Source organism: Dunckerocampus dactyliophorus, chromosome 20 (genome assembly GCF_027744805.1).
Source record: "Dunckerocampus dactyliophorus isolate RoL2022-P2 chromosome 20, RoL_Ddac_1.1, whole genome shotgun sequence".
Lineage (NCBI taxonomy): Eukaryota > Metazoa > Chordata > Actinopteri > Syngnathiformes > Syngnathidae > Dunckerocampus > Dunckerocampus dactyliophorus.
The window spans coordinates 10,829,703-10,851,692 of record NC_072838.1 but is presented as its reverse complement, the minus strand read 5'-3'; the positions used below and the strand labels follow the sequence as shown (position 1 = coordinate 10,851,692).

The 21,990-nt window shown below is 40.2% G+C and overlaps 2 protein-coding genes across 2 annotated transcripts in view; both read right to left on the bottom strand.

The window, feature by feature from the left end:
• Window positions 1-10,578, bottom strand: part of LOC129172920 (uncharacterized) — a 37,011-nt gene extending 26,433 nt beyond the window's left edge. Inside the window, exons 1-2 of the mRNA XM_054763174.1 lie at window positions 10,557-10,578; window positions 10,408-10,487 (exon numbers count right to left, since the gene is read on the bottom strand). The gene's annotated coding sequence lies outside the window, so the exon portion shown is untranslated. The remainder of the gene's footprint in view (window positions 1-10,407; window positions 10,488-10,556) is intronic.
• A 1,283-nt stretch (window positions 10,579-11,861) lies between these two features.
• Window positions 11,862-21,443, bottom strand: mrpl3 (mitochondrial ribosomal protein L3). Its single transcript, XM_054764664.1, has 10 exons — window positions 21,240-21,443; window positions 20,551-20,732; window positions 20,356-20,447; window positions 19,973-20,071; window positions 16,498-16,597; window positions 16,339-16,399; window positions 14,753-14,864; window positions 14,571-14,648; window positions 14,110-14,187; window positions 11,862-12,663 (listed from the first exon to the last, which is right to left on the bottom strand). The coding sequence occupies exons 1-10, from the start codon at window positions 21,308-21,310 to the stop codon at window positions 12,514-12,516; spliced, it is 1,023 nt and encodes a 340-aa protein (XP_054620639.1). The 5' UTR covers window positions 21,311-21,443; the 3' UTR covers window positions 11,862-12,513.
• Window positions 21,444-21,990: the final 547 nt, after the last annotated feature.

Sequence of the window (21,990 nt, the reverse complement as noted above, 5' to 3'; positions counted from 1 at the left end):
TAAAAATAGCCTTTGTAGTGTTTACCATTTTTGTAGCATATATTTATTTTCCTAATAAATTAATGATAGTACAACATAATTTTGAAGAAACCACCACATTTATTGTACCCCCAAAGACACAGGTTTGTGTTTCTAGTAGTTATTAGTAACATTAACATTTATTGAAGTTTTCAACCGTCGACCCAAGTCCGCATTTTGGACACCAGTGCTTTATATGAAGATGACGAGCTATGCCGCCACCCTGTGGACGGTACATGCATTGCATGACGATGTGAGAGAAGTTCTGTTTGAGAAGTGGCTTACGTTCCTACAGCAGAGCAATTAAATATATGTGTTTAGAGTCATTGCTCACTTCGGTAATTTAGCCCATCATATGAGGTCAAGAAATATTAAAAATAAGTAATCTCGAAAGAAATTACAGGATATAATTGACCAAATATTCATTCAGCTAATAAACCACACCCACCGTGGAAACTAATTCCACACTCCAATCACACAACAAAAAATGCTAAAATTCCTCAAATTCTCAAGTGTTGAATCAGATATTCATACTGTCAGGCTTCCGATTAATTCCTCTTTTGTGTTCAGGATGTGAATCTGCCATCGCGTGTCGCAGTCGCGTCACATTCTCAGCACACTTTCAGTGCATTTTGCCAGCGCCACCATATTGGCAAACATCTGCTGGCCTCAATGGCTCACGCCTGCTGTTCTTTGACTTCTCCGAGGAGATCCCCTCGTATTCCCAAATGGGTCCAGTGAAGGTGAATTTATCCCTGCTGTCCGCTCCCTGTCTTTATAAATAGGTCGGCTTATGTCGAAGCTGAGCTTGTGTCTCTGTCGGTGATACTCAACACTTACTAAAACCTGTCCTGACCTGTCCTCCACCACCTTCAAGGCACTCGCTGTGTCTCCTCACTCTTTTTTTATAAATCTTCTACAAGGACATGGATGGTAGATGTGACCCTATGAATGTTTAATGTTGGTCTATTTATAAGCCTCTGAGTCTAATTCTGGAACCGTAATACATTTAACTTACAGTTTTACATTTAGAGTTTGACCTGGGAACATCTGCTATCAGTAAATATAAGAAATCAGCCAATAGAAGGCCAGTCTGTCATTACATATTAATACTGGGATGTATAAATGTATTTATAGCCAGACTACCCCAGGGCAGCTGTGACTACAGATATAGTTTACCACCAGCAGTGTGTGACTGAGGAGTGAATGAATAATGGGGTCACTTGATTGTGATGCGCCTTATAAAAATATACGCAATATATATACGTACAACACAACAAACACAAAGATATTTGTCAAAATAAACATAGAAAAGAACTGAAAAATGCCAATCTCATCACGCTAGTATGGATCCAATACTGATACATATATGATATCGCCACATATATTTGAGATTTATACATGCAAACCAGCAGGTGGCACCAAACAACTCCTGCCTAAGCTAGTCAGAGCTTTTCTACCTGTCACTCTCACACACACACCAGTGACTCCAAGCGATGCAGCCACGACAGACGCACGAAAATAGTGTCTCACGGGTTATTGACAACATGATTGATTGCAAATATTTATCCTAAAATCGGAAAAAGGGATTGTCTTATGTTATGGTCATTACGGTAATTCAATAATTAAATGCATTTGCTTATACAATTATTATTATTATTATTAATAATCATACAATACTATTGCTATGTCATCGTTTTTTTTCATTTTCTAATTTTCACAACATTTTAAAAGGGTACCTAGCATACCTACTACCATCATTTACAACATTCCAATCAATATGACCGGATTGGGAAAGGATATGAATAATTTCAGACGCTGTAATTTTTCTCAAAATGTAGAAAATTCTAAATATAGCAAATATTTTGTATATAATCTTACACATCATGACATCTTTTGCTACTTTTGTGTGTCATTTCCAGCTAAAATACAGTAAAGTGCAGTCATCAAATAAAAATGTGCATAAAAAGCAGAGATCAGTGTCTGTAAGCACACAATAAAGCCCTCAGATTAAGTACATTATTAATTATTATATTTTCATTATTTAATCATATAATTGTAGTGCTTAAATGCATTTCTTTATTTTATTTCTGTAATTATTGAACAATTATTATTTACAAACATACTTCTTTGTTCATGTAACTCACCCAGAACAATGAGCAACTTCATGTCTGTCTCCTTTCTTCTACAATGTACTCCCTGCATTCAAGTGCACCGTGTAACTCTTGAGTTTTAGTCTTCCAGACACCAATGCAGTTCATTTTTATTCACATACCCCCATGATAAATCGCACTCGAGTTTGTTTCTTAAACCCACCACCACAATGTTGCTAAATACTTATGATAATATGATATGATACGTATACTAAACTGTGTAAAAAAAAAATAAAGATATGAGGCAAAATGACAGACAAGCCGGATACGGTCTACATTGCATAAAGCAGATGCGTCTTTTCCCTGAGGGAGGAGATGAAAATGTCATATTTCTGTTACTGTCAAGTCTTTTGCCACTTAAAGAAGTGCATGCTTCAACTTCTCAGACTCGTGTGTTTTGGAGACAAGACCAATGAAATATTTAGAAACGTGACTGAGCTCATCCTGCAAAAATACTCAATAAAAGTAAGGCAAATACTTATTTGTGATACATTTGACACTGTGCATGCAACATTTAAAAACATTTTAACACTTCATCACATATGCAGAGAGTTCCACATGAATAGTAAAACAACACTCCTGCTTTTCCAATGTGACGTTCTCCTCTGAGATGTTACCTTGCACAACCCTCTATCGAGTCTGGCCCACTTCCCTCTCAGACGTGTCAGTGACCACCACTAGGCGGCAGTGTTGCCCCGCAAGAGCCCCGTGACGCGCTGCTGTGAGCAACACTTTTGAGAACCTGGGCACTTTGAAACCAAACCCCTGATCTGTATCTTCATTTAAATTCACTCTTTGTCGACGGCGGAATTTGGCTGCTGATTGGATCAGAGTGAGATCATTCTAAGGTGACGATCTGTGTTTAATAGTTTAGTAGGGTGCATGTATGGGTGAGTAGTGTGCATCGTTCAGAGAGTTTGTTCGTATTCTTATGTTGACCCAAAAGAAGCCATTTCTGTTTCACATACACACACACACACACGCACACACACACACACATTACTTGAATGGAGCTCAACCTCGCATTTATTCATGTGCATTTAGCACCAAGGACAGCTCTTCAGCTCTTCTAACTGAAAATACTCTATATGCAGTATTTAAAGGCCACGACGGAGTATTAGGATCACATTGAAAAAAATAAATCTGAGATTTCGAGAATGAACTCGTAAATTTACGACCTTTATTCTCAGAGTTCATTCTCGAAATCTCAGAAAAAAAGTTGCACATTTACAAGACTAAAGTCGTAATATACAACAATAAAGTCATAACTTAATGAGAAAACAAGTTGTACATTTACGAGAATAAAGTCGGAATATTACAAGAATAAAGTCGAAAATGTACGCAAGAAAAGTTGTAAATGTACGCGAAATGAAGTCGTAATGTTACAAGAATAAAGTCGTAAATGTACGCAACAAAAGTTGTAAATGTACGAGAAATAAAGTTGTAATGTTACAAGAATAAAGTCGTAAATGTACGAGAGAAAAGTTGCAAATGCACGAGAAATAAAGTCGTAATATTACAAGAATAAAGCTGTGAATTTACGAGAAAAAAGTCGTAAACGTGCGATAGTCAGAATATTATGAGAATAAAGTCACACATTTAAAAAAAAGTTGTACATTTACGCGAGTAAAGTCGTAATATTACAAGAATAAAGTCATAAATTCATGACAAAACAAGCTGTAAATTTACGAGAATAAAGTCAGAATATTACAAGAATAAAGTCGTAAATGTACGAGAGAAAAGTTGCAAATGCACGAGAAATAAAGTCGTAATACTACAAGAATGCAGTCATAAACTTACGAGAAAAAAAAGTCGTAAATTTACGCCGATGAAGTTGGAAATTTAAAAGTCATAAATTTCCGAGATAAAAAGTCGTAACATTATGAGAATGAAGTCATACATTGATGACAATAAAGTCGTAATATGACGTGTCACACGTGTCGGAGGGAAAATGGAGCGTAGCTCTTCAGGAAGGAAGAAAACTTTCCTCTTGCTTCAGGCAAGCTTTTATTTATAACGCTGGCAGCAAAACAGAGCAGTTGAGCACAAACAGATTAGAACGTCTCGCCCTTCTCACTTCCGCCTTCCTTACCTCGCCCCCTCCACATGCCCAAGGCCAAAGGTCACATAAGGCCCACATTTCATAGATTTCGAGAATAAAGTCATACATTTATGAGAAAAAAATCAAGAATGAAGTTGCAAATTTACAAGAAAAAAGTGGTAAATTTACCACTTTATTCTCGAAATCTCCGATTTTATTTTTTACAACGTGGCCCTAATCAAATAAGGCCAACGTCCAAGTGACTGTTATGTTACATATTCTTATAATACATACTGCAGTTGTGAAGAACTGCCCTGCAACGCTCTCGTGTGTGTAAGATATTCCAAGTGTTACGCAATGTAGTTTCACACCACTGCTAAACTGAGCGTTAATGTGATTACGGTACACCGAAGCAACTCTTGTATCGTATAGGTGTACCTAATGTTGCGACCTGTGGGGTTCATAACTTGGTATCTTCCCAATTCAGCATTATTTGCATATTTTAATTCATCAGTCCCGTTTTTTTTTTTTTTTTACCCGACACATTTCAAATGTTTTTGCCATCTGATATTAGTCGTCCCAACACAATAGCACACAGTTGCTTATTCATGTATTTTCCACTTTTTCCACAGTATTCTTTCATTCACAACATTGTTATGAAAAGCCGCCTTTCAAAATGCCTCCCGGACTTTCCTTTGTGTCGTCGCTTTTGTGTTCATGTCTCTCTGTGAGCCAGACCCAAGGGCTTTCTATTGAGGGAAAATGTCACCACTTTTTGTGTGCGTGTGTGTGTACAAAAAGAAAATGTGTTATGTTGTCCAGACACCCCAACTTTAAGGGTCGCTTCACCTAAATATCTACCAAATGACATGCTGTCACATCGCATCGCCTTGTGGACCACAGCTCTTTCAAAATTGGTTTTTATGTTGTCTAAGATGTGTTCGTATGTCATTTTGAACACAAACCACAATTATGTTCACCTCTTTTTGGTAATGACAGATGCCTGAGCAGCACATGTCTATAAAGTCGATAACAAAAGCTGTAACCTCTTCAATCGCGGGGCAATGAGGCTCTGGCTGTATAGTGGAATCTTGGCTACAGCATCATTCATTTGTTCCTGAAGGTCCGACTCTAACCGAATCAATTTTTCCCATAAAAATAATGTAAATTCAATTAATCTGTTTCAGAAGGCCAAAAATGTGAACACAAAACAGGTTTTTATAGTTTTACATGCAGGAAACCATTCAAACTGCATATAAATACGTATAATGGATGAATGCAAGGGATAAATGAACATTTAAGGTTACTTTTACCTTCACTGAAGAAGTGATTGCTGACGTGACTGTTCCCGAAGATGCAATGTGGCAGCGAGATCCACATGGACACCACCTTCTCGTTTTGCCATGACTTACTTCTGAAATAAAGTTTTCGCACCTCAAGAAACCGAAATGGAGCCAAAGAAAGCTGCAAGTGTCGTCATTTTGCTAAAAAGGTGAGAAGCACTACTGAATGAAGGAAATAACTCATGACAAAACAGGAAGCTGGCAGGAAGCAGGCCCATTCCCATTTTTTTTTGCTTATATGTGACCTGTATCTAATTTTTTTCACGTCAGTGTGAACAGTACAATTCCGATTTTTCCACATGCGACCCAGGCCTCATTTGTATGTAGATATAAATCCAATATGTATCCAATCTACTGCAGTCCGAACGGTCAGGTTGCATATATCCATTGGACCAAAGAATGCCTATTGTCTCAATGAGTGCCCTCGGTTTTAGGAATTAAATAGATATGCAGTAGTCCGGAGTTGTACTCTTAATTAATTCTAGCTCAAATCTTTGTCAAAACTATTATTATTGTAAATTATTATTCCTTCAATATGTGCCACAGACTTATTTCCACATTTATTTTGATTTTAAAAAACATCTTTTAATGTTTACATTTTTTGGGGTTGGGGTGGACAACTCTTAGGACAACGTTAACTCCTCTGTGAAGACTACATGATTTTGGAGTGTGTATTTAGGTCAAAGCTAAAATGTATGTGGTATACTTTATCTCTGTTCTGCTTCATCCCAAAGCTGTTTGATGGGGTTTTAGGTCTCCGAGTTCTTCCACAACAAACCCATCTACAGTGGTGTGAAAAAGTGTTTGCCCCCTTCCTGATTTCTTATTTTTTTGCATGTTTGTCACTTAAATGTTTCAGATCATCAAACAAACGTGAAAAAGTGATTGCCGCCCTTTTAAGACATAACTTAACTGAGATTAATTGACAACTATCATTCTGAAAAAGGTTATAAAGGCATTTCTAAAGCTTTGGGGGTCCATCCAACCACAGTGAGAGCCATTACCCACAAATGGCGAAAACATGGTGAACTTTCGCAGGAGTGGCCGGCCAACCAAAATTACCCCATGAGCGCAGCGACGACTCATGCAGGAGGTCACAAAAAAACCCACGACAACATCCAAAGAACTGCACGCCGCACTTGCCTCAGTTAAGGTCAGTGTTCATGACTGCACCATAAGAAAGACACTGGGAAAAAACGAAAGAAAAACCACTGCTGAACAAAAAGAACATTAAGGCTTGTCTCAATTTTGCCAGAAAACACCTTGGTGATGAAACAAAAGTTGAACTTTTTGGAAGGTGTGCGCCCCATTACATCTGGTGTAAAATTAACGCCGCATTTCAGAAAAAGAACATCATACCACCAGTAAAATATGGTGGTGGTAGTGTGATGGTCTGGGGCTATCTTGCTGCTTCAGGACCTGGAAGACTTGCTGTGATACATGGAACCATGAATTCTGCTGTCTACCAAAAAAAGACCGCAAAGACCACAGGGCAGTGTAGCTTTCTATTTTTTTTCTCCCTTAATAATAAAAAGTTTCATTTAAAAACTGAATTTTGTGTTCAGTTGTGTTGTCATTGACTAACATTTAAATTTGCTTGATGATCTCAAACATTTAAATGTGACAAACATGCAAAGAAAATAAATAAATAAAAATCAGGAAGGGGGCAAACAATTTTTCACACCACTGTAAGCCTTTCTGGACCTTGCTTTCCCCAAATTGTTTCCATAAAGTTGGAAAAGCTGCTCCTCGAGTGTCCAGGGTCACACAAGTTGACTGTGAGGATGTCTCCTCTCCTCTTCTGCCGCTTCTTTGTCTCCTTCAGCCTCCTCGCTTGGTTTCAGTATTGATCTACGCCATACCCCGCAGTTACATTCTTGCGGTGAAGATTTCCGGCTGAAAAAACCCCAGTGACATTTCCCTCCTGATCACAACATGGCTCATTTAAACCCCCTCCCTAGGAATGGCTGAAAGGTTATATAGTCAGCTTAATGGATCATCATTTATTACTACACATCTAAACATTGAAACCTGACACATTTAAGTCAAGCGAGGAGGCGTGTGTGACCTTCCTCAATTTGACTTTGGATAAAGGAGATCAGGTGAAGAAGTGAAGAGCAAGTAAGAGCGTCTTGCTGTGTTGCCATGGTGATACCTCATAGAGCCTCCCTTTAATTGTGGGAGAGCCAGTGGAATGAAGACAGAAAGTGGGAGAGAGTGCTTCTGTAAGGCCATGACACACACACACACACACCCACACACACACACATATATTATAGCAACACCCGTAGAGAAGGAAGGCACCTGCAGGCTTGCACCCTGCTCTCACCTAGTGTTGCTGCAAGGAAGCAGCCCAAATTTACTGAGGTGGGTGGGAGATAACACTCCCTCCCACCCAAGGGATGTAGGTGTGCACACATGGGAGAGGCTGGGCACAGCAAGACCACCAGTAGTGAAGCTTAAAGGCATGAGATGATATTCTAGTATCTGCTACAGGGCTCTTCTTGCCTTTTCTTGCTTGGATAAAATGACAAATTTTTTTTACAAAAATTAAAGCCTTGAACGGGCTCTCGTAAGAGGGAGTAAAAAAACCCCCAACAACAACAAGGAACTCTCCCAATTGTCCTATTTTCTTCTTCGGACATGCCCTTTTAGGACGACGAAGTCCACACAGGGTCTTTTGTTCTACCAGCTGTGAAATAATGCTGAGTCTCTGTAATGCCAGTGCTGGAGAGAACGATCAGCCCACCAGCCAAGGTCTAGCAAGGTTTCTCTAAAGTGAAACTGAGTTCCTTTTCCTAATAAGCCTGCCCAATGATCAGGAAACTTCCCATTGGTCTGATCTGGTTTCAACCAGTCCTTAGCCAGGGGGCTGACTGTCTCGGCCCGGAGACATAAAAGGTGACTCATAATAAAATTGTGTGTGTGAGATGGATTAAAAAGAAGGCTGTCTTATGTTCCAAGTGAAAGGTCTTGGTGAATGTGTTATCGCTGTTGTAGAAAAGCACATACATGTTGCCGTACTCATCAAGAACAGGGTGGAAAATATTCCATTCCTAACATCATCGGGTAATACGAGTGTAAAGGTAACTATAGATGTGTTATTTCATGTCTGGAGGGCTCTAATAATGCTACAAACCGTATGTACAGGGCCGTAAACAGGTTTTATATGCTCTAGCTACAAAAATATTTGATTCATAAATAAGGAATCCTACTTTGCAGAATTTCACTTGTCACGGAGAGATTACTGGACATTTTTGTGGCCAATTGTCAGTCTGAACATCAAAGTCACCAAGCCCGGCCCACATCCTATGGTGTAGGGTAAAACCGTTCACAATACATCATTACCCATAGGTCTAGTATCCATGATTTGGATTTGGCCACATTTGGTCAAAGTGCCTCAAAGAACGTCATCAAAATACGACCCCTCGTTTTCGCCCCCAAACTGGGTGATCCAAACAAAAATGGCTGACTTCCTGTTTGTTTGCAAACGTACATTCAGGGGCTAATTTTTCTTAAATTTACAGGGGGCGCTACTAGCCGAGTTTCGGGATTTTTCGCAAACTTTGCTGAGTTGTCATGCATGTTAAAGCCTCTAAAAATGCGCTGGATAATTTCAATAGGGACTTTGCATCGCGATCGCTCGGTGCTCGGGCCCTAATGATGTCAATAACTGAGGAAAGCTTGACGCCACAATCCAGTCAGAATGATCAATCCATAAGAGGCTGTGTTATAAATATCATTTGGACTTCCAATTGAGCAAAAATAATGGTCCCTCTCTGCTGAAAGCATTCATTAATTGCAGCCCTCAGGAGAGCTCATGCACACACTCTCAATGGTAGCTGACGGATACAAGTCAGTGTGAAATTGCATGAACAATTCCCTAATTTGAATCTTCTCTCGCAGCTTAAGTTAATGTGCTCCAGAGCCAGCTGTCCCTCAAATAACACACTCAATAATTCATATTGCACACACACGGGGACTGATCTGTGTTTGTGTGTGTGTGTGTCAGTCCAACAAGTAGCAACACAAGTGCTGACCAGTCTTATGCAAAGTATCTTTACTTGCTAAGACATTATTTGTGTAGACCGTTAAGATAGATCAAGTGTGTGTGTGTGCGTGTTTGTGTGTGTGTGTGGGCTCATTACTGATGTAAATCAGATTGTGTGTTGAGCCAGCAGAAGCCGAGGGCCAGATCCATCATGTCACACTGGGCTCACCAGCCAAAGTCCTCGCTCGGACGGTCCAACTCATTTCCCTCTAAAATGTTTGGATTCAGCCAAAAGAGCTGCTTAACAAATCACAAAGCATTTACAGGGATGAGACATTTTTATGGACTGGGCTAGGAGTGGGCGGGGCTACAAGAAACTGTCATTCATGAGCGGTGAGAGAGATGATATTATTATCACGGAATCAAAATTTTCCAGCAATCACACATTATATATTCGCATACAAAAACATTTATATTTTTGTATTATTTAAACATTTGAAGTGCTCGTGTTAGATAGCATAGACGTCAATAGAAGCATTAAGGATATTGTTATTTTTATTGCTTATACTGTAAAGTAACCTAATTTGTATGGTTCTTTTATTAACGACAATAATGGTAGTATTAAATTATTTCTAATTAATAGGTATTATTTACTAATAAATAACCATAATATTTTTTTTATATTTATTTCTTGTAAATAATATTTAATGTATTTGTTTTTATTTCAGAATTATTACCATTACATAGTAATGAATAATGAGGAATGAATGCATGTTTCCCAAATTTTTACCTAATTTTCAAATAATTTGAATATCAATTACACAAGAGCACAAAATGAGCACAGAATGAATACAGACTCACCACTGGTACGAGCTTGGACTTTGTATTCCAGAGAGAAGATTATCACACCGTTGTCTGATGTGTGGGTGCCAGGCAGTGTGCTAGCATGAATTAACTTGAGGTTATGCACCGCACAAACTCAACACAGACATAAAATCATCAAACCTCACCTTAATGCATTCACACACAGCATCTACCTTTGGAAACAACAATGAGGAGAAAGCAGAAGAGGAAAAATATCAGTCTATTTGTGGAAGCCTCGGAGAAACTATACATAACTTCAGAGCACACAACTATGGTGCATTCAAGGACGCCGAACAAAGTGGTGAAAAACAATGAAACAAAACATAAACATACAAAACCTGTGGGCGGTTCAGTTATCACTCCCTCACAATATCGCAATAAATGATTGCTGTTTCATGGTAGACTATGGTCCATTTGACAAACCATATTGAAATACAGGCAATATATAGTATTCTGGTCACGAGGCGGCAGTAATGACACAAAACATTGAGACTCTATCAAGTTACATTACATTACCTTAAGTCAGCCATGGCATGCCCAACATGATCGCGTGAAAAAAAGTTCTCTTCCAATCCCATGTGGAAGTGGTAGGTTTTTGGCTTCTTAAGTTTTGATGACATTAATTTGAGGCTAACTGGTTAGCTCGCTAGCTTGCTAGCTAGTGGCCGTCTCCACTCACGTCAGCAGTGGCGGTTCTAGCTATGGGCCACATGGGCAATTGCCCAGCGCGGCAGGGCGGCATTACCTAGGGGCTCATATCCTCATCAAGTCAGCACGTGGCAAATGGGCGCCCTCTAGAGGCGCGAAACTTTCGCCCAATGCTGCTCAAACGTGATGTGGATCAAACCAAACGGAGTAGTGAGGGGGTAGGTGCCGACGGGCGGGGTGGGGGTGGTTTTGGAGGCGGCACAGCTTCCGCCCAGGACGTCATTCAAGCCAGAACCGCCACCGCCTGGCAGCATAGGAATTGTAATATGGTGTAAACAATGAACATCTAGGAGTGGTGTTAGTTTATGTCTACAGGGCTCTAATAATGTTACAAACCGTATTTTGAAAGTCATAAACAGGTTTTCTATGCTCAAACTACGCAAATACAAAATTTTTTAACATTGAATCTTATATTTAAAATTCATTTAACGCGGTTGTCTGGGCCTAATTAACCGCTATAAACGAGGGACGACTGTATTGCGTTCACATGTTCAAAAAGTAGACATCTGCCAGTTTATCGCCTCCAGTACTTTTTACACTCTGATGCTCTAACAGGCACCCAGAGCAAAACCACCACCCTCTCCTTCCTCCCCGCTGTCCACCCCCACGAGTCTGGTGATGTGCAGGCTCCACTCAACAGGACTTTCAAACGATATCATTTCCATTTCAAAGTGCTGTCTGCTGCCTGACCACGTTATATGGTGCACCCCTTTAAGTCATCGCTGGGTATCTTGATGAGAGTACACTTAAGTTCCTCGCTGGTTGTTGGGACTTGTTTTGGGGACAATTACCTTGAATTGTGGCTGCAAATAGGATACAAGCCTATGAGGATGCAATTTGAGGAGTCCCGACAGTGCAGGAGAGGAAGGACCAGGGATCCCAGCAGGATGTTTTCTCATTTAAATACTGCTGAACACAAACACATTGAAGCACCCCGCCTCCTGCTGCAACATTGATGTCCTGGTTTATCCTCTTACGCACAAATGTCAAACCTTTGTCAGCCTCCACCCTTCCTCTCCGCACCTTCATCTGCTCACCTTTGCCCTTTTTCTTCCTGTTTATACTCCTTTGTGTTTTCTTCCATCTTTCTATCATTCTCTTCCTGTCCCTGTATTCATCCTCAAATAATCCACCCCCACCCCCTTCTTCTGTGCCTTGATATTACACATTTCTCCACCACTGCTGCTTCTCTCTTGTTTTTTTTCATTGTCTCTCTCTCTCTGCTTGGGGATCCTATAAGTTACATCACTTCTAGTTGCCATGGTTCCGGGGGAAAGAGACTAATAACTGTTTGCTGCAGTGGTACTTCCCCCATCTCACACAACATGAGGTTTAAATGAATTACACTTTATTGCAGGTTCCAAATAACATTAACAAGCTGAAGTGTGTGTGTCATCAGGTGAGAGATAATGACTCTTCTGTGTGAATGAACATGTCGTCGTCGTAGAGGTCTTCATCAAGGTCGCCTTCTTCCTCTGTGAAGAATGTGGGGAAAGGAGGGTTGTGGAGGGTGGATAACCTGGTCGGAAGTCCGGTATCCCTCACCTGGATCAAATGGAAACACACACACACACACACACACACACACACACACACACACATACACGCATACAGAGCGATATGAAGGCAAATGCTAAATAAATGCGCTAAAGCTATATTGACTGAGATTTGACATAGCCTCGATTATGCAAAAGTGACTTTTTAATGAGGTTCTAACAGTCATATGTGTCAGTTGAGCCCAAGCTCGAGCCCGAACACCAAATGTGAGAGGAATCCATCATCTCCCTAACTTGTTTGCTCCAGGAGGTGCTCAATCTGTCAGTTTTGAAGTTCCGGGTTTTTGTGATTTTTTTTTCCAAGATTTTTTTTCCCCACTGTGGTTAAAATTACTAAATCATCATTTAATGGTGGCCGAATCCTATTGCACAGTAATTGCCTTTATTTATCTTGTGTATTTGTATTCTTTTTGAGTGTATTCCCTTCATAATATGTCATTTTGGGCTTCAGAATCAATTTGACAGGCATTAAAGAATTGCTTTCCTCCTGAAAAGGCAGCTATGTAATTTATTTGCTTGCCATCTATTACTATGATCTATTTTATTAACTTTTTAATTCATCCACATGGACTTTTGATGATGTCTTACCAGTATTATTCCATGAATGGATGGGTGACATCATTATCAAAATTAATTTACATTGAGAAAAACCTACTCATATCTTGCAAATCCCTATCTTCAGAAGGGTCAGAAGCGGTGATGTCAAACTAGAGTTAGTCCAGAACCGATTCAGATTACATATTTAAATTGAACATGGATGTTTGACTGCTTGTAAGCCTTGGTGGAGGTCTATGTTGAGCTCTTTTCACAACTCTTTTCGGTTTGGACTAACTAATGCAAATGCAGTGTAAATAGAAATACGTTTACATGAGATATTAGTAGCAGACGTAATTTTAATTTTAATACAACACACCAGAGACATGAGGGCCCAGGGGAAATAATAAAACAATCAATAACAAATGTTATTAACCTGAATGCATACCCTTTGGGATAATATAATCTGAAGTGAGCCCAGGTGTAGGCGTGTGTGTGTGTGTGTGTGTGTGTGTGTGCTTTAGAGGGCTGTGCTAGGTGAAAAGCAACTCACATTTGTATTCATTATTGCATGTCTGCAAAACAAATAATAGGCTGTGCACGCACACACGCGCGTGATGAGCAATGCATGCGCGAATATGGAGATGGATGGTGTGGATATTAGTAGGATCATTACGGTGCGTCCATGGCCAAACACACACAGGCTTATATATAAACACACACTGCTGATGTAGCACAGTGTCAATGAGGATGGATCACACTGACTTGCAGCTGAGTCTTTACTTTACAGGTGCAAGGTCACCTGTCTAGGCCTCCCCAGCAGCCATTCAGGGGTTGACCTCTGCGTTCAAACTTCACTTTAAACACACGCGTGTGTATGCGTGTGTGTGATTATTTTTACCTTCAGTAAGCAGTTCCTGTGGCCTGGGACAGAGCCATTAACATACAGCACATTGTGCTTGGTATTGACGCGCCACACCTGGAAAGAGGAGGTGACAGATGAGAGAATTAAGTTACTCAAAATTACAGTCAAAGATACACACAGTCACACTTTTTTTTTTTTTTATGTGTGTGGGCCCCTAAACGGTGTAATGATTTGTACATTACTTTGTATATTCGACAGGCCTCTACCCGGCCTGCTTTTAAATCTCAAAACCCATTTATTTATATTTGCTTTTGACATTAATGTATTTAAGCAGTTGCTGTTATTGTATTTTACTCTTTTACTTTATACATTATACTTGTTGCCTTCTGTGCATTTATTATGTCTTTTATATATTATCCGGCACAGCGCTTAGATACACTGCAGTTGTCTTAAAGTGATTTTAATTGGATTGGGTGTGTGTGTGTGTGTGTGCATACCTTCAGTCCATACGCTGTGACGTAGATATTGCCCATTTTGCCTGGCATCTTCTTCCCTTTGAAAACTTTGCCTGGATCCTGGACACAGATGGCACATATTATGGATTGTGGGAATCCGTCATTTTAGAGTATTTTCGCAATGAATGCATATGTGTGTGTGCGTGTGCATGTGTGTCTCTTACGCCTCCAGGTCCAGAAGCTCCTGGTCTGCGATGCGTTTTGGTTTGTCCATGACTTGCTGGCTGACCTTTGAATCCCCAGCGCTTCATTACGCCCTGAAAGCCTTTGCCAATACTAAACACACACGCGCACACACACACACACACACACATAAAAGATGCAAAGATACACATTTACAGCACAGACCAAAAAGTGTGTGAATGCAACACACACTTATTGTTGCCCTGCAGATAACTGTGAGGCTAGAAATGGTAACCTCCGACTGGACACCACTCCCTATTCTATTAATTACATTTCAAACTGTTAAATGGTGAGGGAATTTGTGGATGTCCTGAACTCCCTTTGCCACACTTACGAAGTATAAAAATGCCCATGTGAAGGCAACTTGCCACAGTACAAGTTGAGATTAACGTTAAATACACATACCCCAGTTCAACGAATGGCATATGTTGATGTTCAGTATATTTAATTATTCCATTATTATCTTCTATAAGTATAATATTGATGAGATTTGTACAGTTGTTCCTTGATTTGCAAACAAGTGGTGTTGCCATGTTTTGATTCAACAGTGCCTCTGGTGGTTACAGCTAAGCGCGGTGTACTCCATTTTGCCTCAATTGTTTCAAAATATCATTTATCAACCATCAATTCCACTAAATAAGAGAAATCTTAATGATCGATCAGTTATGATGCTCTTACTTACACAAAATAAAGGCAGCACCCACATTTCCTTGAAGAAATTGTATGACTAATCCCCCCCCCGGTGCCAACTTTTATACATTTGTGTAATCTAGTAAAAAGGCAAAAAAATGTGACACATAAGAAAAAAGGTTTACATTATTATTAGTTATTTATTTCAACAGTTACACTCATTACATTATTCCTTTTTCTCAATTCTCCCCATTTTTGTTGGTTTTTTTTTTTTACGATGTGCCGCCGGCCAAGAAAAAAAAAGCGCCACGGCGCGTAAATGGACCGCACTTTGGACACCTTTTATAGCTATTTGTCAGGGTTGAACGTGTGACGTGATGTCAACTCTGTGAGCAGCCATGACTCTCACTGACTATTAGCTTGTTAGCTTCCTGTCACTCGTGAAAGATGGTACAAAAACAGAGAAGAGGAGCGTTACTGCTGTTTAGTTGGAACTATTTGATGTGAGACAATGGTAATAATGTACCACAAGCCAACCAATCACAGCTTTAACAGCATCGCCGCAGATCCTGTTTTTTTTTTTAGGAGGCGCACGTCACGCTACGCTAAGGCTTTGTCTCCAGCGTCATGGCACTGGCTTAAACGACACCGTCTGGCTGAAGAAGGAAACTAAAACCAGCAAACTGCAACAAAATGCATACCTGAGAGCAGTGAAGCGAACAGTCAAAATGTGTGCCGTGTACACTATTGGTCTGCACTATATATAAACTATATTAATGTGCATTTACTGGTAAAATAATGTATGCAATCTGCATAGTTGCAGGATATTTCTTACTTCTCAGCAGTCTCAAAGTCTCAGCACAATCTTTATCTAAAAAAGAGGCCAAAAAGAAGAATGGGAAGCCAAGGCGGAATGGAAGAGAAAAGCAAGACTTACGATTTGGCTATCACGTCCACATATTGGCCTGGACGGAAATGTGCAGCATACAGCGGAGTGCCTGGCCACACACAAACACACACACACAAGATAAGTCAGCATTGTGATTTATTTTTTTGAGGGGGAAAAAAACTATTAAGTGTGTGTGAGTACGTATACCAGGTTTAATGATGGCATTGTCTGAGACTGGAAAGAAGGTGATTTTCTGCTTTGGAGGCACTCCTGCGTTCCTGAACATCTCCATTTCCTTTTCTGATTTCTGTCAGTCACACAGCCAGAAACACACGCAAGGAGGAAATGTAAAAGATGTAGGAGAAAGTGATGAAGAAGAACCAACAGTGAGCTGCAGTCAGACGCTGGCATTTTAAACCTGACAGCGGGGCTGTTAGGACTGCTTGGGAGCCAAGCGTGTGTGCACGCGCGCGCACACACACACACACACACACACTCACTTGGCAACATGACTGACATTTGCTCGCGCTCGACTCAGCCCTTCCAGTCGCTCCAAAAGGCTCCCCTTCTGTTGACTGAGAATCAGCCTGCCAACGGCGTCTCACTCCGACAAACTCAGCCTCTGACTAAAGCGTGAAAGGAATTCCAAACCAGTTGACAAGAAGACACCGCCCATTAAAGCCTCCGTGAAGACACAATAGAGACCTGACTCCATCTTTATTGCAAAGGACAGAAGGAGAGCATCTTCCTCCCCTTGATTCTTTACATAAGCATCTTAACAAGTTTCCTTAGTAAGCGTGAAGGTCAATAAATGGCCGTCAGCTCAGCTCCTGGCGTTGGTGTTGCTGATAAGTAACACCAAGTCCGAGTCACCTTCAAGTTTATTAGGAGCCCCAGCATCCTGGCGAGTGTCATTATTGGTGGGTCAAAACAGCTGTGAAGTCTATTGAGCATCCTTTATTTGTAGACAGCTGGGATGAAACACACTCACGCACACAGGGTGAGGGGGTGAGTATAATTTCCTGACTGCAATCCCGTGCTCATAAAAAGACGAGGGAAGTCCCGATAGGAGCTCACAGCTAAAATCCAGTTATATTTCCATAAGGCATTGATATGATTTCTTCACGGTCATGATATGTGGCCAGAAATGCGTTGAGGAAATATGTGTTAGCCGAGCACCGTTATTATTAAACCTCTACATAAGGAGCGGAGAAGACATTCATGCTGTGTAGACCACATAATGTAAAGAGATAGGATTTCATATAATGAGCTGTTCAAAATGGGACTCGTGAATGAGATCGTACAGGAGCTACTCTTGAGTAAGCTGCAGCACATCCAGTACATCCAGAATGCTGCTGCTCGAGTTCTGACTAGAACCAGGACATATGACCATATTAGCCCTGTGCTCAGGTCTCTGCACTGGCTTCCTGTCGCTCAGAGAACAGACTTTAAAAAACAGCTATGCTGGTGTCTTGCGCCAAAGTACATCTCTGACATGTTAGAGTCAGATGAAGCATCTCAGGCTCTGAGAAGCCCAGAGAGTGTTTTCCTGCGGGAACACGGTGAGGCTGCGTTTCAGTTTGAAACAGTGTTCCAAAAGATGTGTGACAATCTTCTTTGGCAATATTCAAGTGCAGGCTGAAAACGCTTCTATTTGGCAGCGCGCACGACTACTAAGTATTTTATCTGCCCTCTTCTCTTTGAGTTTTCATGTTTCATGGAATTACTTTATTACATTTTATGAAATGATTTTAGAATGACTGTACGTTTTATGAAGTGATTTTACCCTTTTTTTCCTGTAAAGCGCTTTGAATTACCCTGTGCAATGATTGTGCTGTTTAATTGCCTTGCCTCAGTTTTACATCAATTTATGCAATTTCAATTGGAAAGAGGAAAACGAGGTCGTCGCTGCTGCTTGTGGATCAGACAAATAACAGGAAAGACGCTTCCTTGCGTTATGATGGGAATTCAGAGAAACTTTGCTGAAAAGATTTTTTTTTTTTTAAATGAATTGATGTTGAGTAACAAATATTTGCATTCACTTGTGTGTGTGTATATATATATATATATATATATATATATATATATATATGTGCATATTGTTTTGCATTATATTCTAATCCAATGTACATTCTAAGATATATTATTGCTCTTAGACATACAGTAAGCTTCTCTTAGGTGGACTTAAGCAATTAAAGAAATATCTACACATTCGTCTACAAGACAAATGCAAGGACCTTAATTAAAATACTGTCAAATTAATAAAGTGAAAATATTGCAGCCCCATTAAATGTTAGATTCACCTTTAAAATGACTAGGGCTACCAAAAGGTTCATATTAAAAGCCCTGTTTCATGTGACAAACTAGCTTATCATGCACGGAAAGCAGCATGTCAAGGATGACAACCCAAAGAATGCATATGCAGGTCGTCCTTGGGTTTTGGTGTTTCATGGTTGCGTACTCGCTCCCCTAAATTAATTAAAAACTTCATTTTGCTCCGTAAACACAGGACTCCCTCAAGAACTACTTTCAGCATGCACAGCGGTTCGTGCCTCAACCAAAGCTACACGGAGTGAATAACATCACTTATTAAGTAAGCCTTTATACTTCATTATGTCTCCCCAATGTAAGACGGGCTCTTTTGGTGGAAATATATCACGAAAAGGAAAAGCCATCACAATAAAAGTGAAAATGAACATCATAGCTCTGAAACAGGAGAAACACATACCAATATCTGCAGCACTTTTGGTATTAAACGTTCCACTGTCACGACCATCATTAAAGATAAAGATTGTAAACTTCAGCCCTGCGATTGGCTGGCAACCAGTCCAGGGTGTATCCAAACAACCATTCACATTCACACCTATGGACAATTTAGAGTCGCCAATGAACCTAACATGCATGTTTTTGGAATGTGGGAGGAAACCGGAGTACCCGGAGAAAACCCAAGGGTGGGGTTGTACTTTTCGTAAAACATTTCTTTCATTTAATTCTTGTATTTCATTTTGTTTATGACTTCATGTAGGGGTGTCCCAATCCGATATTGATATGAGATATCGGCCCCCCCAAAAAACAAGTATCGGATTAGGGCGTGGTCTCCTGCGGGGGCCCAGAGTCAGGACTAAACACGGTGAGGCTGTGTTTCGGTTTGATGCTGCCAAACTCTGGAACAATCTTCCAGAAGATGTGCAACAGTCCTCAACTTTGTCAATGTTCAAACCCATGCTGAAAACACTTCTACTTGTATTCAACTGTGCATATGACAACTGAAAGCATTTTATCTGCACTCTTCATTTTTAAGCTTTTTATTTGTTTTATGGAACTTTATGTAATGATTTTATGTTTTTATGGAATGATTTTATGAAGCGATTCGTTTCTATGAAGCACTTTGAATTACCTTGTGTGTGAAATGTGCCCTATAAATAAATTTGCCTTGCCTTATAGTCGGCTTGCATCTAAAATCTCCGATATTGCCACTCCGATACAGACTCCAGAACATCTGTGTGGTGGCGGCCCACGAGATCACAACAGCAGCGTGCGCTAACGTGTTAATAGAGTGAGTAGCAAGGAGATGTCAGCCTTGTATGAGGACACCCCTACCTTCATGTGTTCTGTGTCCAGTGTGAGTGGTTTAGGTGTTCAGGTATAACATACGACTTCCACCAAAAGTCAAGCTTCTTACGTGGAAAGGTGATGCGTTTTTTCCACCAACAATTAGAGCAGCCGAGCGTCCGTCATGTTCTTCTTTAGACAGGTGCTTTATTACGTGGCAGTCCTGAACCTGAAAAGAGAAGATTTACCACGACAATGCAGATCTTGAATTAGTACACCACCATGTATTTAGGAGCATACTGCGCTAGGTCAGCGTATGAACTTCCTCCCAGTTTGATATATGTACTGTTTTAGACTGAAACCTCTGCATACTGATTCGATGTAGGAGTGTCCCACTACAGTAATATTGGATTTACATCCACATTTGCCACTGACAAATTAAATTGTGGGTTAAACTGAAAAGATTATCTTAAAAAATGTCATCTTAGTGTCTGCTTCTTTGACCTTGTTTACCTGCAGCATAGTAACTACATGTCTTTCTCCTGTTTTTGTCCAGAGAGGAGCCATCCCCAACTTCACAGCTACCAACCCAACTCTTCGGCTTCCTGCAAATCCAAATTAAAAACACCTATAAGAATCAACCAGAAGATGAGAAAAAAAAAAACACACTCAAGATACAAGCAGCCTTTTTTTCAACAGGACACAGACCTTCTGTCCAACCATGTCGCTGCCAGGGTTCATCTTTTAGCGGGTTAAGCTTGTTGGCAGTCTGTTGCCTGAATTCTTCAGCCATTTCCCTCCTCATGAACTGCTGGTTCTCTTCTGTGAGGTGTTCTTCAAACCATGTTGTCGTCTTCACGGTCCGAACACAACCTGCTGTTTGGATAGGGCTGGGACAGGATGGACATCTGTCAGGCGCATGTTATATTTCCCAGTCAGTGCAAAACAATGGCACTTTAATGGTTGAATAAGTGAAAATGGCAAATAAATGGTAGCCATATAGACAAACTATTTTTTTTAATATCATGAGACTGCAACTATTTATGCGACTTATTACACATTATCGTTTATATTACTGTAAAAACTTCAAACTCTTAACTCTACCAATACATATGAATTAAACAGGGAAACTATGCCAATTAAATAATATTTTTTATGCTCTTATTGCTTTTAGTTGACTGTTAATATTGACGCACAACCACATTGATACGTCATCAGGGTTAGGTGTAACGCATTTTACAACAATATGGCATTTAATGGTACAACAGTAATTCGGTTTAACAGTCAAATAAAGGTAAATGGACATTGGCGACAGAAATGTCTACATCAATTTCAGAAAAACAAAAGTATAACAGGTACACACAGCAAGCAGAAGGTAACACAATTAGCATTGGCACCTTTCCGCCGCTGCCCGGAGATAAATCAGGCGAGTTCCTCGCTGAAGAAGTCGACAACTCCACGCTGCCATTTCGATATGTTGCTTGGTATGTAAAGATATACAAAAATAACAGGTCGAGATTTAACAATACGTTCGTCTATCGGCGCTTTCACATGGCTTCGTCCTGCTCTAAATGTCACCCAGTTCACTTCCGGTGTTTCAACAAGAAAACGTCCCCTAAACAGCGCTCTTTCGCAAAGGTTCCGCCCAACCTAAACGTTTTTTTGGAAGCTTTTTGTGTATTTTACGCTCTCTCCATCCCTACAATTCCCTAAGAAAAAATAGCTCTCGTGCGTATTTTTAATAGAATTACAATGGCAGAATGGTATATTTTGTCAAGGCACCGCTGTTATTCCATTTCTTCTCTTCTTTTCTTTTCTTCCTCTTTATTTTTATCTTTTCCTTCCTCGCATATGCCATACTATGCTATTTGACGCCTGATGTTTTGTTTTACCGATTGGCCTGTGCAGCTCTTGTCCTGTGTATGTGGTGTTTTGATGCACATTTCTGTCTTTTGTGGGGCACATTGTAATGACTTGATATCACAAGGTCAGTGTTGAGTGCTTGTTGTCAGACATCTCAGTGTGCAGGTCAAATACCGTTGCTTGGAAGAAACATCTTTTGAACAAAGTAGATGTAAAGAAAGAAACTGTGCACAGACTGATCATTTATGACTTGATGTTTTGTGTCAGATTCACCATTATTCATCT

Bases quoted from the DNA above. Each gene is read 5' to 3' on its own strand.
- mrpl3 (XM_054764664.1), bottom strand. From the start codon at position 21,310: ATGGCAGCGTGGAGTTGTCGACTTCTTCAGCGAGGAACTCGCCTGATT. The intron at 16,598-19,972 runs GTAAGAAGCTTG...TGTGACTGACAG, and splicing joins AAAACGCATCACCTTTCCAC to AAATCAGAAAAGGAAATGGA. The intron at 16,400-16,497 runs GTATACGTACTC...GTGTGTGGCCAG, and splicing joins CAATGCCATCATTAAACCTG to GCACTCCGCTGTATGCTGCA.